At 39.7% G+C, this 14,630-nt stretch overlaps 1 protein-coding gene across 2 annotated transcripts in view; it reads left to right on the forward strand.

The window, feature by feature from the left end:
* The first annotated feature begins 29 nt into the window (after positions 1-29).
* Positions 30-14,630, forward strand: part of LOC146462398 (cytosolic endo-beta-N-acetylglucosaminidase-like) — a 31,831-nt gene continuing 17,230 nt past the window's right edge. The window contains exons 1-11 of one of the 2 annotated variants that reach the window (XM_085085702.1): positions 30-398; positions 2,211-2,514; positions 5,187-5,338; positions 6,155-6,323; positions 7,165-7,268; positions 7,625-7,736; positions 9,076-9,238; positions 10,702-10,789; positions 12,682-12,836; positions 13,273-13,489; positions 14,155-14,231. In XM_085085702.1, coding sequence (XP_084941828.1) covers positions 175-398; positions 2,211-2,514; positions 5,187-5,338; positions 6,155-6,323; positions 7,165-7,268; positions 7,625-7,736; positions 9,076-9,238; positions 10,702-10,789; positions 12,682-12,836; positions 13,273-13,489; positions 14,155-14,231 — 1,765 coding nt within the window. In that variant the 5' untranslated portion in view covers positions 30-174. The remainder of the gene's footprint in view (positions 399-2,210; positions 2,515-5,186; positions 5,339-6,154; positions 6,324-7,164; positions 7,269-7,624; positions 7,737-9,075; positions 9,239-10,701; positions 10,790-12,681; positions 12,837-13,272; positions 13,490-14,154; positions 14,232-14,630) is intronic. The other variant, XM_085085700.1, reaches the window with a different exon arrangement.

The following is a 14,630-nucleotide window of genomic DNA, read 5'->3' on the forward strand; positions in this document are numbered from 1 at the left end:
GGATTCGACCAATAACGAAAGAGCTTGCAGGAGTTGCGTACTTCGTGGGGATTGTTTACGAATTAGGAAAAAAGCCAAAACGAATTCGAATCGTTCGATGGTAGATGTGTCGGTGAAGGCTTAAAAAAAACCCTCCTGTACGACACACGAACTTAATTGAGGGACCTTAGCAAAATGGATAGTGTTTCACATGAAGTTGAAGAAAATCATTTGGATCCCAAAACTAGCGCTCCTATAACTCGGCCTCTTGACACATTACAGGATGTCTCTTCTTGGAAGGCAGGATCTGACTTCTTCAACGTGGCTACAGTGCCATTAACTGAACAAGGGAGAAAGTTGGAGGGAAGACCCAGGACACTGGTGTGCCACGACATGAAAGGAGGCTATATCCAGGACAGGTATGTATAAAATGAAAGTTCTCATGGAGGCCTAATTACACAGGACAACTTTTCCTTTACGGCGGTTCAATGCGACTTTAGAGCGCCCCTTGCCTCCGTCATGTCATTGCCGTAGGGTTTTAAAACGTGCTTCGAATTCCAACACGTTTCATGTACACGAGCAAATTCGTATCATAGGCTTGTTGCCTGCATGCTCTTACAACAAAACAACAAAGTCATACAAGGCCGATTTCAGTGATTTGGGACGGTATGATTTTTTCTCACGACTAACGGCTGCGATTAGCTTACAACACAAGACAAACGCGAAGCGTGTCGAAGAGAAATGCATAAGTGTGTCTTAGTTTTAAAGCGCCTACATAATCTTGTTTCGAGCGATCATTTAAAATTTTCCTTAAAATGGCGGAGGAGCCATTCTTTAAAAGTAACTACTTCCGTTTTTAATTTTCAGAGCACTGAGAACAGTATGATATTTTATCGTGCCTAACGACCCTAACCTTTTCCCCAGAAAACAGGAAGTCGATGATGTAATACAGCGGTACTTTCCCTTCGAAGGTCTTCTAAATGGGTCATTAAATTGCTTTTTAATTTGATTTGAGTCGTGTGATCGTCATAAACAAAAACAAATTATCAAGACCCATCTAACTACAAAATTAAAAGGATTTGAAAGAACGTTTGAAAGAAACAGTGCCTAGTTTATACAAAATCGAATGCAATATTGCTCAGTAAAGGTAACAAGATATTATTCTAAGGGTGAGATTAATGAAGCAACCAGAAATTTTTAAAAAAGTAACTTTAATTGATGAATTGCGTACTACCTTTAAGACACACAACACATTTCCAAACACAAATTAAAGTAGCAAAGGAGTGAAAAGAAAAATAAAACGAAGAGTTGTTAATGCTACATTTTTCCATGATCCAAAACGACTGCTTAAGAAATTAATTAAAAATAATGTTTGGCGCAATATATTTAGCAGGTAATGTCACGGTTAGCCGAATCTCTAGTAATGACCTCTAGTAGTGATCTGTAGTAATGACTGTTTGTGAAAAATTATCGACACTCTATTGCTAGCTTCCACTAGCGTACTATTTTGAGCTAACTTTCTCTTTTACGCGTGAAGGGCAAACTTCCTTTCTGACCTTCCTTAAAGTTCCATACAAAACTTCACATTCTTGCTATCAATTCGCAATGGCAAATCTGATTCATGAACTCGGTTTTTCATTTATTTGCGTGTTTAAAATTGTCCGCATACAACACGAATTGTGCCACTGTTTTTATATGGAGATAGCCTTACACCTTTCCCCTGACGTTTTACATTGACATGACAAGGAATTGTATCCGTCGTTACTTCTAAATGAGGAAACGAGAATTGAGGAGGAGAAGGGTTAAGGGGCTAATAATTTTCCTTCGAGATTCTTGTTTGAGACTCTTCCATTCGCTTTTTGAAAGTTGCTTGGTGTAAGTCTTATTACAGACAATATTGTCTGTCCCAGAGTAAGAGATCCTTTTAGTAACCTTTGGTCACCTTAAAATGCATCTTTGTTCAGTTTTGTTATTACATCTTGGGAGAAACATATCCTAGAGGCAATGACTATGTTAAACAAGAGAGTGGTTTGGATGTAATTCTGAATAATACAACTGGTAATGTTACAGTTTATGTCCAAACTTGTCCCTTTCTTTCGCATGAAATTTTATTTTCTGCAAAAATTACGACACCAATACTCCCCTCCCCCTGTTATCCTCTACTGGACGTACTGGATGTGTTAATTTACAGCTCATAAGTAACCTTATAAGGTACTTTTTCTTTTTTGTAGGTTTGTTCAAGGTGTCGACTCTGATGACTGTTACGTTATATACCACTGGTACCTGATCGACGTATTTGTGTACTTTAGTCATCATTTTGTTACCATACCTCCCCCATGTTGGACCAATGCTGCCCACACAAATGGTGTTCCAGTGTTGGGTACTGTGATTACGGAGGGTGATGATGGCGTTAAACGATGCAGCAAGTTCTTAGAGGACAAATCATCGTGGCAGAGTCTGGCGAAAAAACTTGTTGACATAGCTGAGTATTACAGATTCGATGGATGGTTTTTAAACATAGAAAACGATATTAAGGTACTGCTCTTACATGGAAAATTTACCTTTAACAATAATAATTTCATTTAGAGTTGTCCCTCCAACTCCCTTTCCAGGGCTTTCTGTGTCTGGTATTGTGTGCGAGATACCCGGACGTTCCTTAAAATTAAGGAGAACATTCGGGAGTACGCACGTGGTGTACCGCGCCTTTGCCCAGACGGTGTAGCAGATAAGGACATACTCCTCGAGAACCTCCGAGATCCTCAGCCGTGGTAGGACGTCAAGGGGCAAGGGATAACCCCACCAGAAGAGCAGAAAGGACAGTGCTTGGTTAGTGAGGAGAATGTCCCTCCAAGAAGAATTTCTGCTACCCGTGAGACAACAACTGAGAAAACCCGATAGTCATGCATGGTGGAGCCCCAGCAGATCAAGCAAAGATCAGAACCCCAGCAGACCAAGCAAAGCTTGGTGGCAGTGACGTGGTCTATGTTGTGGATTCTGTGTCAATGGGGTTCTTGCCTTATACAATGAAATTTCAGCCAACTGCGGGTAGGTACGACAAGACGAGCAAATGCTAACTCTGTTTGCTGCTAGTGGGTTTGGTGTTGTGTTCATGAGATGCCTTGAACTAGACATAGGGTTAACAGGGCGAGGGTACCCACGTGCGGAGTACTGGTTTTAAAGAACACCCCTACCACTACCAAGAAGAAACTAGAGATACCTGGGGTCCTGGGACCCAATGCACTGTTGCACCAAGTTTGTTGGGGCTGATGCTGAACCAAGGGTTTCAGGAAGCAATACCTCAGGATTTGGCTGGGCACCTAGTTCTGGTGCCCCAAACTAAGTAGTATAAGTGTAGCTGTCGCTGGTCCAGTTTCTGGTCCCAGTGCACTGGTGGAATCTCTCCGTGTACCAGTGGCTGCAAATATGCAGAAAGCGAATACCCTTTTATTGTTGATGGCACCAAGAAATGCTTCCAGATACAAGTGGTGAACCTTTCTCTGAAGGATGTCTGTCTACAGCCGTGGTTACGCCTTGGAACGGTTCTTGGTGCAACAAAAGTTACCCGTGGAGACCAGCTGTGTCCCGCTCTCTGAGACCAGAGATCCAGAGGCCTTCCTCATCGGAACCTGTAAACCCTCCAGTGCTCCAGAGAAAGCAATATATGAGAAGTGAGACACGTTGCGAATGTTCACCTTTTATTCAGATATGTTCGCTCGCATGCAACGGAGATAGCCTCGGAAAATCCACCAACGTCCATAACCGGCTACTGATATGCGATGACATCCCAGTGAACGAACGCCGCAAGCAGATTTCACCAAACGAACTGGCTGACAGAAGTGAATGAGGATTTACAGGGCGTGTTAGACAAAGGTGTCATCAAAGCCAAGCCAGAATACCAACGGCGCCCTGATCGTCCATAAGATAAATGGTGGCCTACATTTGTGTGTGGACTATCGGGAACTGAATGATTGAGTGAAGCATGATGCCTACCCCCTAAAAAGGAAAGGCGAGAAGTTTGGATGCCGCTTAGAACCAGATACACTTTGACCACAAGGAAACCTTAACCAGTCCCTTTGCACCGTTTGAGTACAACCAGACACCGTTCGGTCATAGGGAATCCCCTACCTGGTAGCAGAGACAACAAGCCAAACATGCAGAGTGCGGACGATACCGTGGAGCTCCCAATTCATTTCCCTACCAATGGTCGATGGCTTTCACAGCGTGAGAGATGTACAGAAACTCGTAGGTCAAACAACTTCTTAACCAGCGGGACCATGTCGTGAGCAGAAAGGGAGTCCTCTTTCATACCAGTACTGATAAACACGACAAACGGCCTCTGCAGCTACGTCTGCCTTGCAGTATTCAACGTGAGCTTCTCATCAAGGCTTAGAAAGGAGGGCTGATCAGTTAGTGTACGTATGTATGAACGTAGTTGGTGGCCTGAACTCAACAGGTATGTCAATCCGTACATCTCTAGCTGTGAGCGATGTGTCCTAGCAAAGGGACCATGCCTGTCCACCACAGCACTGGAAGTTCCAGCAAGGGACTTCAAACCGTTGAAACTAGACTCTGACGGCAGAGAAATGCACTAGTGCTCACCAACATGCTCAGGGCTCATTTAAACACTACCTACCAGTGATGAGACACGAATTTCCTACGACCCTAATCAAGAAATGGTTTAAGTTGCATGGCGCCCCAAGCGTATCCGCTGCGATCAGGAAAGATGCTTCGAGGGTGAAATCGTTCAAGAACAGTGCCTTCTGGTGTTACTAAATCCAGAAACAGCCCCTACCACCATCAGTGCGAGTGCTTCAGTCGCAGTCTTTACAACTACTGCCAACGCTGCCAAACGACAAGAAGAGGAGATGATCCTAACTCCTTGAATCTGATGTTTGGAATAGATCAAACTTCCAATTGATTTACTATTACCTTCTAAACAAGAGGAACCTCCAGCGCTGGTTATCTCCGCACAAAAGACGATTTCGTGTCATTGAAAGTGGTATATGTATAAATATAACAAGTGGACAAATGAATACAATGCATTAAAAAAAATGAAGGTGTGAAAGGAGGCTGTTTGATTGGCTTAACCCATTTTTCCTGATTGCGAAATCTCTCTTCTGAAAATAAGCTATAATCTGTGAATCGCGCGCCATTATGGAGATATATCCTCCTTCTTATGTATTTTTTGTTTGATGTATCTTTTTCAGCCAGCAGCTCATGTCAAGAATCTAGAGGAATTTGTGACATATTTAATATTAAAGATGCATCAGCGAATTCCCAATTCTCTCGTTATTTGGTATGACAGCGTCGCTCGTGATGGATACGTGAATTATCAAAACGAACTCAATGCTGAGAACAGGTAATCCAGTAGCCAATATTTTAAAATAATTTTGTTCTCAGATAGGATTATACTTACTTGAATAATTACATCTTTCGTTTAAATACCTTTCTTTGATAAACGCTTCCTTGAATTATCCCTTTAAAGAAATAGATGTCTTGGATGTTCAATAGAGAGGTTGCGATTCGGCATTTATATGGAACATTCACATGAAATGGAAACCTTGAAACAATGGAATTTTTTGTACTTAAAATTGAAGCGAACTCACGAAAGTCAGTTAATTTGCTTTCAGTGAGTTCTCTTCTATTCGCATATTATTATTATTATTATTATTATTATTATTATTATTATTATTATTATTATTATTAATATTATATTTGATTTTCTGACATGTTATTTGACCGATCTTGATATATAAATGAGTTAGCATCTAGTGTTACAGTGGCTAACATGGTCTTATCAATTCTGACATTTCTGTCCACCGTAATGGCAAAGTTGATAAATTAACAAGAATAAACAGAATGAACAAAAACAGGTAATAATGATATTTAAGTATAGTTAAATGTAGCCAGGAGGCATTGTATGATATAAGTTACCAATAATCAAGTACCAAAACGTATTAGTTGTATGGTATAAAATAGAAGAAAGACCCTCACAGTTATTTACGCAACTTAAACAGTTGCGAATATATGTTCCATACATTAATTTTCATAGTTGTGTGGAAGTAGTCTCATCAAAAATCGCCTCAAAATTCAGCCCTTATCAATTTTTATGTCCCCTCTTTGTTAGACAATGACTCTGTTTCATTATTTTGCTATGTTTTTTGTTTAATTTTAGAGTGTTTTTCGACGCATGTGATGGTATATTTCTGAACTATTGTTGGTCTAAAGAAAAGTTGGAGAACTCTGTAAAGGCAGCTGGGCCAAATCGCCAAGCGGATGTCTATGTTGGAGTGGATGTTTTTGGGCGTGGTTGTTTTAGATGGGGAGGGTACAAGTCGAAAGTGGTATGTCATTACAATAGCATGTTTATCATTTGGGTGGTGGTACTTGATTTCTTATGTGAGGCTTTACGTTAGTAAGACATTCTCGTGGCTAATACTTTCAGGTCTAATTTCTGCAACGTAGAAACGCTACTGGGTAAAAACAAAACAATTACGTTTGGCTCAAATCATTCACGTTTCCAGTATTTATCAGCAACGTAATTGTTTGAATGAATGCGCAAAAAAGTATGTATTTCACACAGGTACGTATATTCGTATCAAATTGGAAATGTATTACTTCAGTGGGTTACGTTGCCTGGTTTCCCGCTCTGCCGCCAACTAATAATGTTGAGAATGCAGAAACTTCAGAATTTCAGCGTCATTCGCAACATTATTGAGTCATAGGGACGCTAGTATCGGGATCGTTTCATACTCATGGGTAACAGTACACAGCTTGGTCCCTCGCCGATACACTTTGTGTATCGTCCAGGAGGTTGAAGACCTTCAGTAACAACACCAGTGTCAGCTGATTCGGATTATCTTTAGCTATCTTTCGTCTTGGCTTCTTTCTAACCTAATATGTTGTTTTCTTTATCTGCATTATTACATCGTCTTATATTTTTCTGTTACTCTACCTACTTTTAAGTTTGTTTTCTATCATTTCTGTTAATTGCACTGCACCCAGTCCTGCCGTTTGTCAAAAGCAAACGTGAAATTACTTTCGACACCCAATAGAAAACTACTTTAATGTACTAATGCCAAAGTGGGCCGACCCCTCTTACTGCGAAAGAGTGGCAAGTTCGTCCAAGTGAAACCGTTATTTTTTTACCCAATACTCTTCAAGCTTACTATCTATTGTTTGTAGGCCTTTAAAGTGATAAGAGAAGAAAACTTGTCTGCTGCACTCTTTGCTCCTGGATGGGTTATGGAGAAATTTGGGCCCAAGAACTTCTTTAAGAATCAAGACAAGTAAGATTTTTGAATTAACAATCACTTGATGAGTTTAATTTGATATTAATCACTTTTTTTAGACATGTCAAATCGAAAATGAAAATGTTAAAGTGTTAAATTCTATATAATCACCATAGGAAAATGTATAAATTACTCATTGCTGGTTGATAATCAGAGGTTTTTTCTCATGACTGACTTGATGTCGGTTTTAATTTTACGAGTTTGCTGTCATGGTGGTGGAACAGTGACGGGTGAAAATTGGTATTGAATGGTAATGATGACTATGACTCGCTAGTCTTGCTGTTTGCTAGTCTTTCACTAGTGTGTGTGCTTGTGTGTCCTTATTGTTTTTTTGGTTTGCTTTTTATTGCAAGATTTTGGCGGCTTTTAGCCCCGTACTGTACAGTACATGCAGTTCTAAAGGGGCTGCCATTTGTAACATCTTTTGGCCGCGGTTGTGGAAAAACTGCCAGCATAGATGGAAAGGTAATTCTCTACTTAACCGGTTCCTTCATATGACGTTTGTATGGTCCGTGTTTCTTAATTCCTAACAAAACGTATACGAAATCCCTATAAGGTGGTTCCAGTAGGAACATGTGACCTACCCCCCCTTCCCCACCCCCTTGCCACCGAAAGGCGGTCAAGGCACTGTCTGTACTTTGTTAATCTCTCACATGATAAATAAAATATTTTCTTGAACAGGTCTCCACAAATTGCTAAGGTTGCTACATCATTTGAAAGCTACGAGAATATAGGTCCATCTACAAATTAAACGATCATTTGAGTTCAAGAGAAGTTCAATATGCCGAGAATTATGCCGTATTTAACTTACTCACTCCGGCGACGTAAGGTTCAGTTTAACGAGACTCGAACAACATAAATATACCGTCACTATAGTGCTAACCTTTTCCATCTGTAATTTGTTTCTCCAACATAAACATATCAACAAATTGCTATGCTTAATACTTCATTGCAAAGCTTAAAAATCCTACCGTCACGTTAGCCCCTTGTGTCCAATATAAGGATACAAGGTTGTTTATTTTATGCAATTCGAAAAGAACTGGATCACACTCTAATTTGGATAAAAGTTATTGCATTATAGCTGCCAGCATGGAGTTTTTGAAAATATGTTAAAAAAGATGAGCTCAGTAAACTGCAGGATATTTCACTTATTCCAACCTTTGCAGTAAATTTAGTTTAGTGCTCATGTAATTCGAATTATCTTCGAAGAGATACGATGCAACAAAGAGAAGTGGGAAATGTCCTTTCCTCGGTCTTGAAAATAACATTCGCTCATGTTCCACACGTGCGGGAGGGAAACTTGTTTCAACAAATCAGAATTTCTTCTCAGATCTGGATAGGAATTACGTCATCAGTCCATAATTTATGCAGTTGTGGCTCAGATGTGGTTCCGCATGAAAACCGGTAGTGGCACTACAAAAACGGTATCTGTTTCCCAGGTGAACACACCCTCTCTCTCAAAATTTCATTTGACCTTCCGTGGGCAGGGAAAGCCGGGGCATATGCAAATATAATGGATAAAAAAAGGCCCACGGAAAACATAAAATCTTCTTCGAGATTAGGCCTCGTTGATTTAGTTTTAGCTTCTTAAACCAAAATTTGAGAATTAAATCGATGCTTAGGCTACGAAAGCAAAATTATGTTTCCGCTTTGCCAAGAAAAAACAAAACAAAAGGCAAGAAAAGTTACGGGTAATCACAGTATGACATCAAAGGCAGTGAAAACTGAGTGTTATATATTACCATAAATATTCATTAATGCTCTTCTTTTGATTATTTTCCCTGTCAATTCGTGGATTGATCAGGTTGTTCGTTCACATCCTTGGACAAATCTGAGTGCCCAACAGTGTCAACCCACATTTAGCAACACATTCTCCAATCTGGGTAACAAGGGAACCCTGGCCATCAAGTCTGTGACGTATACTATGGATGAGGCCTACAATGGGGGTGGCTGCCTGCTTATTACTGGTATGTTATTTCGCGCATTTGATTATACCTGTATAGATACTTTTTTATATACATACATTTTTAAATTACTATGTTATTGACACTTTGTAATTGTAAAAGCTTTATGCTTTAAGCTTTATTTAATGAGTGCAAAATATGCGCCAGGCCTAACTTACCTTGCTAATACATGGGGGAAACTCCACGAATGCTTTAGTGAAAATCGCCGCTCCATCCAAAATCATCATTTCTCCTGTCGCAGAACATTTCAATTTACGTGGACACAAAGATGGCAAAACGAATTGGTGCAATTTAAAAAACGAGCGGCTAGAAGATAATATTCTTGACGCCGAAAGAAGAGCTTCTCCTGTTTATTTATTGAACACTTTAAAGTCAGGTTTCCTTTTTATTTTGAAGCTGCTATGAATCGATGCACCTTAACCTATAAAAGGCTGTGTGGCAGTGCCCCTGAATCCATGAATTACATACTTATGAGAAACTGTGACATTCTTAATAGGACAACCAGATTGGTAATCTTGTTTTTGTTAAAAGAGAAGTTCTGGAGGTGGCCAGATTGTACTTTCACGGCAAGAGCTACCAAAGAATGAAACATGTTCAATGCCAACCTCTAAAAGGAGGTCGAGTGCCAAGAATTTTAAACGTTCACTTTTTAAATCAATCTTAATGATCAAATTCTAAAGCAATCATTCATGTAAGTTTTATTTCCCAGGTGTTTTTAACATGTTTTAATATAGGGTTCATGGTCTTTGAGGCCTATGAGGTTAGTTTAATTACGGTTAAATGTCACTCTCGTTCAATAAAAGTTTTACTCACTTATACTCACTCTGCAAATAACATCCAACTCATCCCTTCGCAAAAAATACATAGTAAACGGGAATCTGTACGAAAGGCTCGTGAGGCCCACTTTCTTGAGAAGGCCACGACGCTTGAACAGCTTCCTACAAATAAATGCTACAAGCTGCATTGTTGAAATTTAATCTATCAACTAGCGTTGGCCTATCAGTTTCATTTATGTCATAGTTTTGACTTTTTATTTCTATACCCTTATTTTGAAAACGATCCCGCTCAAGTCATGCTCCTTTGAGAGTGTGGTGCGAATCGTCAAAGTTGCCAATATTAGTATAAATACAAAAGTTTGCATAGTAGTATTTTTCCCTCTCCTTCCCCATCTTTCTCCTTTCTTCTCGTCTTTTACATCATTCTGAACCTCCTCGGCGCCATAAAACCCATGATTCGGTGTGATTTTAAGAAGAGCACTCAAGTTTTCATCGACTACATTTTCAAAAATTCGGGTAGACATATAACGTCTTCATAACGTATTTACACAGTAACGTTTTGTAGCCCATATATTATACATATATTGCATCCATCTTCTTTTTCTTTTGTGCTGAATTGTATTTCTTCACTGCCCTATGGTTAGCCTTGTCATGTGTAATTTATTATCTTAAGTATTTTTTCTGATCCAGGTCATCAAAAGTCATCAAGTTGTTTCTCTGCTCTTGCCAAATCATTCGGAGGGAACCCTTCCCATAAAGAGTCGAAGGCTGCGGTGAGGTAGGGTAACATGTATACGAAAGATAAGCTTTGATAAGAACGGATGCTGATTGGTTGAGATAAGATGGCATGGGATTGAAGAAGTCGAGATGAGATAAGATGAGATGAGTTGAGATGGGATGGGATGGGATGGGATGGAATGGATTTCATTTGATGGGATGGGATGGAATGAGTCAATATGAGATAAGATAAGATAAGATAAGATAAGATAAGATAAGATAAGATAAGATAAGATAAGATAAGGTGACGTGAGATGGGATAAGATCAGATAACATGAAATTGGATGAGATGGGGAAACAATGAGTAGCGATGAGTTAGAATGAGATTAGATGTGAAGGGACTGGATGGATGGCATGAGACGAGACAACTTTGCCGAGTAAAAAACATATATATTCTATCTAAAAAAATTGCAATATTTTTTGAAATGCCCAGCCCGTAATTTGAGAGTTTGTTGAAAGAGATAATTGAATTAGGAAAATAAGACCTTTGCTTCTGGAACATTTGTTGGCATTGATTTTGGCACTCAGCCAGGAGTATAAAACCTGAACCTTCTGGTTCGTAGTGAGATGAGATGGATAAGATGGGATGGGATCAGATGAGATGAGATGAGATGCAAGGGGGCGACACGGAGCGGCGATGAGATCAGATGAGATGGTTTGGGTTCGAGATGGGATTGGATGAGATGAGAGATGTAAAGGGACTGAATAGATGGCTCATAAGAAGAGATTGGATGGGTTGGGACGAGATGTTTAGCGACAAGGGACTTTTTAAAGTGCGAGATTGTTTTTGTCCATCCCCACTATTTGCACCACTAGGTCCTCTAACAGATCCAGACCCTAGCACAAATGCCCAGACACGTCTACCACATTTATTTGACTTTGTATTGTATTGTATTGTAAACTTTGTTTATACACGGTAAAAACACCAGTACAAATAATTGTAATTATAATTACGGTACATATTTGCCGTGTGGCAGTATGAGGTAGACATTAGGCGATTGATTTGCTCTGACTTTTTCAGGAAGATTATTCCATAACAATGCCCCACTGTAGCAGAAACTGCGTTTTGAAAACTGCAGAAAATGCGTTCAGTCATTCAATACTTTTTCAAGGGATCTTAGTCAGCTATCGTCTATGATCTAGAATTTGAATTCAAATTACACATCGATTGTGGCAAAAGGGCAACAACACAATGAATGTTTGTGACATCAGAGAGTATTATTACTCAATAACAAAAGGGAAGCAGCAAACCTTTTCTGTGTTTTTTTTGAGCAACTAATCAGCAAACGTATCAGAAATTACAAGGAACAGCCCAAGAAAGAATGGGGTGAGATTAGATGAGCTGAGATGAGATAGGATGGGATGCGTGTGGATGGGGAGATGGGATGGGATGAGATGGGATACGATGAGATGAAATGGGATGGGATGGGATGGGATGTGATAATAAGAAATGAGATGGGATGAGGTGAGGTGAGAAGGGATGGTATGGGATGGAACGAAGTGAGATGAGATAAATGGATAGGATGAGATGGGATGGGATGGAATGGAATGGGATAAGATGGAATGGGATGGGATGAGATAGGATGGGACTAGGTGAGAAGGGATGACATGGATGGGATGGGATGAGATGAGATAAAATGGGATGAAGTGAGATCAAATGGGATGGGATGGGATGGATCGAGGTGAGATGAGATAAGATGGATGGGATGGGATGAGAAGATATGAGATGAGATGGGATGAGTTGGGATGGAATGGGATGAGATGAGATGGGATGAAATGGGATGGGATGGGATGGAATGGGATGAGATGACAAGAGATGACACGAGATGAGCTATGATGGACTAGGGTTGGAATGACATATTTTTCCTGACTGTGTGCTACTTTCTTTACCAGACTGTTCAAAGCTGATTTTGACGTAACCGGACCCCTTGTGTTGTCATTTACGTTCAAGTTGGATCCTAAACACTGCATCGATGTAGCATTACAGTTGGATACTAACAAGATGCCAGCATATCTTTTGCTTTGTCCAGAGACATCAGATGATCAAGGTACATGTACTTTGAACGAGCTAAGTGTTTTACTCACAACTGGAGTACGTACTACTTGTATTTTCTCAGTTATGAAAAGCTTTTGATAGACACCATGGTTTTTACGTTCTATTTTGGTTTGTACGGCCTCATGCCCGTTATTTAAAAAAATTACAGCACAGAACAGAACAAACAAACAAAACAACAGAAAACACTGGCAACACTAAGTTTATTATTTAATTTCCCTTACTTCGTTGCCTAAAAACTGAAACGAGTTCTATACTTTTAAAACATGTCTTATTTCTTTACTTGACCCTCTTGGGGTAGGGCTGATTGTAACGTCAGGAAATGCAGTAAAAATGGAGCTCATCAAACCAAAATAAATGTAAATGTACTATACTGTCTCATGTAGATTCAGGTACCAATACTCAGAGTACGGTACTGTTTTACTTTATAGGTTCTAGTAACACAGAGGATTCTGACTTTACTGGCAAGTTGATTCGTCGTTATGGAATTCCAAAGTCGCCGACACCGTCGCCCTCGTCCTCCACGTCTCCCATTGTTCTAGAACAGTATAGACTGTTTGAACCTGTGACCGGTGATCTCTACACCAAAGTAAAGCAGGCTCAAGGATTGAGAGAGGAAGATGAGGATGGTATGACTTGGTGTACCAGGTGATGACAATGACGATGATAATGATGACGAGGATGATGATGATGATGTTTATGATGAAGATCATTATTATTACGCTGCAACCTACTGAGTATATGAAAATCGCACTGGCTTTAAAGCTAAAATCACATAAAAACCAAATGATGTTTAGAGTAAACATGCTAAAACTTAAACATACCCCCTAGTTTTGTGAACACATTTGCAGTTGTATGTTGGCATTAGCGAGGTATTAGTGCGGACACATTTTATGCCTGGTTCCCTAACTTATACAGTTTTATCGAACTAGAATAAGTGAAGAATGACTATATACTACAAAGCTGATCAAACAAAGTATATTGTTTTCATTAAATAAGGTTTGGTATGACCAGATCGGCCTTCTTCAGATATGAAACATACGTTACAAAACGTTTGTAATTATACCAAACAAAAGATGGAGCTTGAACATCTTGCTGCAGTCAATCTGCCTCTGGTATTTTATGGTTTAGCATCACTCCCCTTGTTAATTTAGGATAATATTACAAGCCTGCTTACCTAGTGTCAGCATTATAAAGGATAGATTTCATGTTGGTAAATCCTGCTTCCCACCTGTGGTAATTAAGCGCAAGAATAATCAAAAGCACAAGAAAAAGGCAGTTTCACCGTGACTTCTTTTTCCTCATTGATTCAGATGTTATTTGATTGATAAAGAAGAATTGGTTGGTTGCAAGGTGCAAGAAGTGAGCCTGATTTGTGCTGTTTCCCACGGTAAGGATAATAATGTACCTCAAGTGTAAGATGTTCATTAAGTTCGTTGTAGATAACAAGTTAATTTAACACTGTAGCATAGTGCTGGACATCACCCTGCTTTAGCCATTTTCAGTCGTTCCTCAGTCTTGTTACAACCATATCAGAGTCCTTCCAAACTTGTAGTACTGGCAATCATTTGACAGAAGTACCACACTTGTGCTACGGGTATATCGTATCACAGTCACAACACATTTGTGATACAGTTATATCGTATCACAGTCACACCACGCTTGCGCTACAGTTACATCGTATCACAGTCACACCACATTTGTGATACAGTTATGTCGTATCACAGTCACACCACATTTGTGATACAGTTATATCGTATCAGTCACACCACATTTCTGATACAGTTAT

Source organism: Pavona decussata, unplaced genomic scaffold (genome assembly GCF_977016875.1).
Source record: "Pavona decussata unplaced genomic scaffold, jaPavDecu1.1 SCAFFOLD_189, whole genome shotgun sequence".
NCBI classification, from domain to species: Eukaryota; Metazoa; Cnidaria; class Anthozoa; order Scleractinia; family Agariciidae; genus Pavona; species Pavona decussata.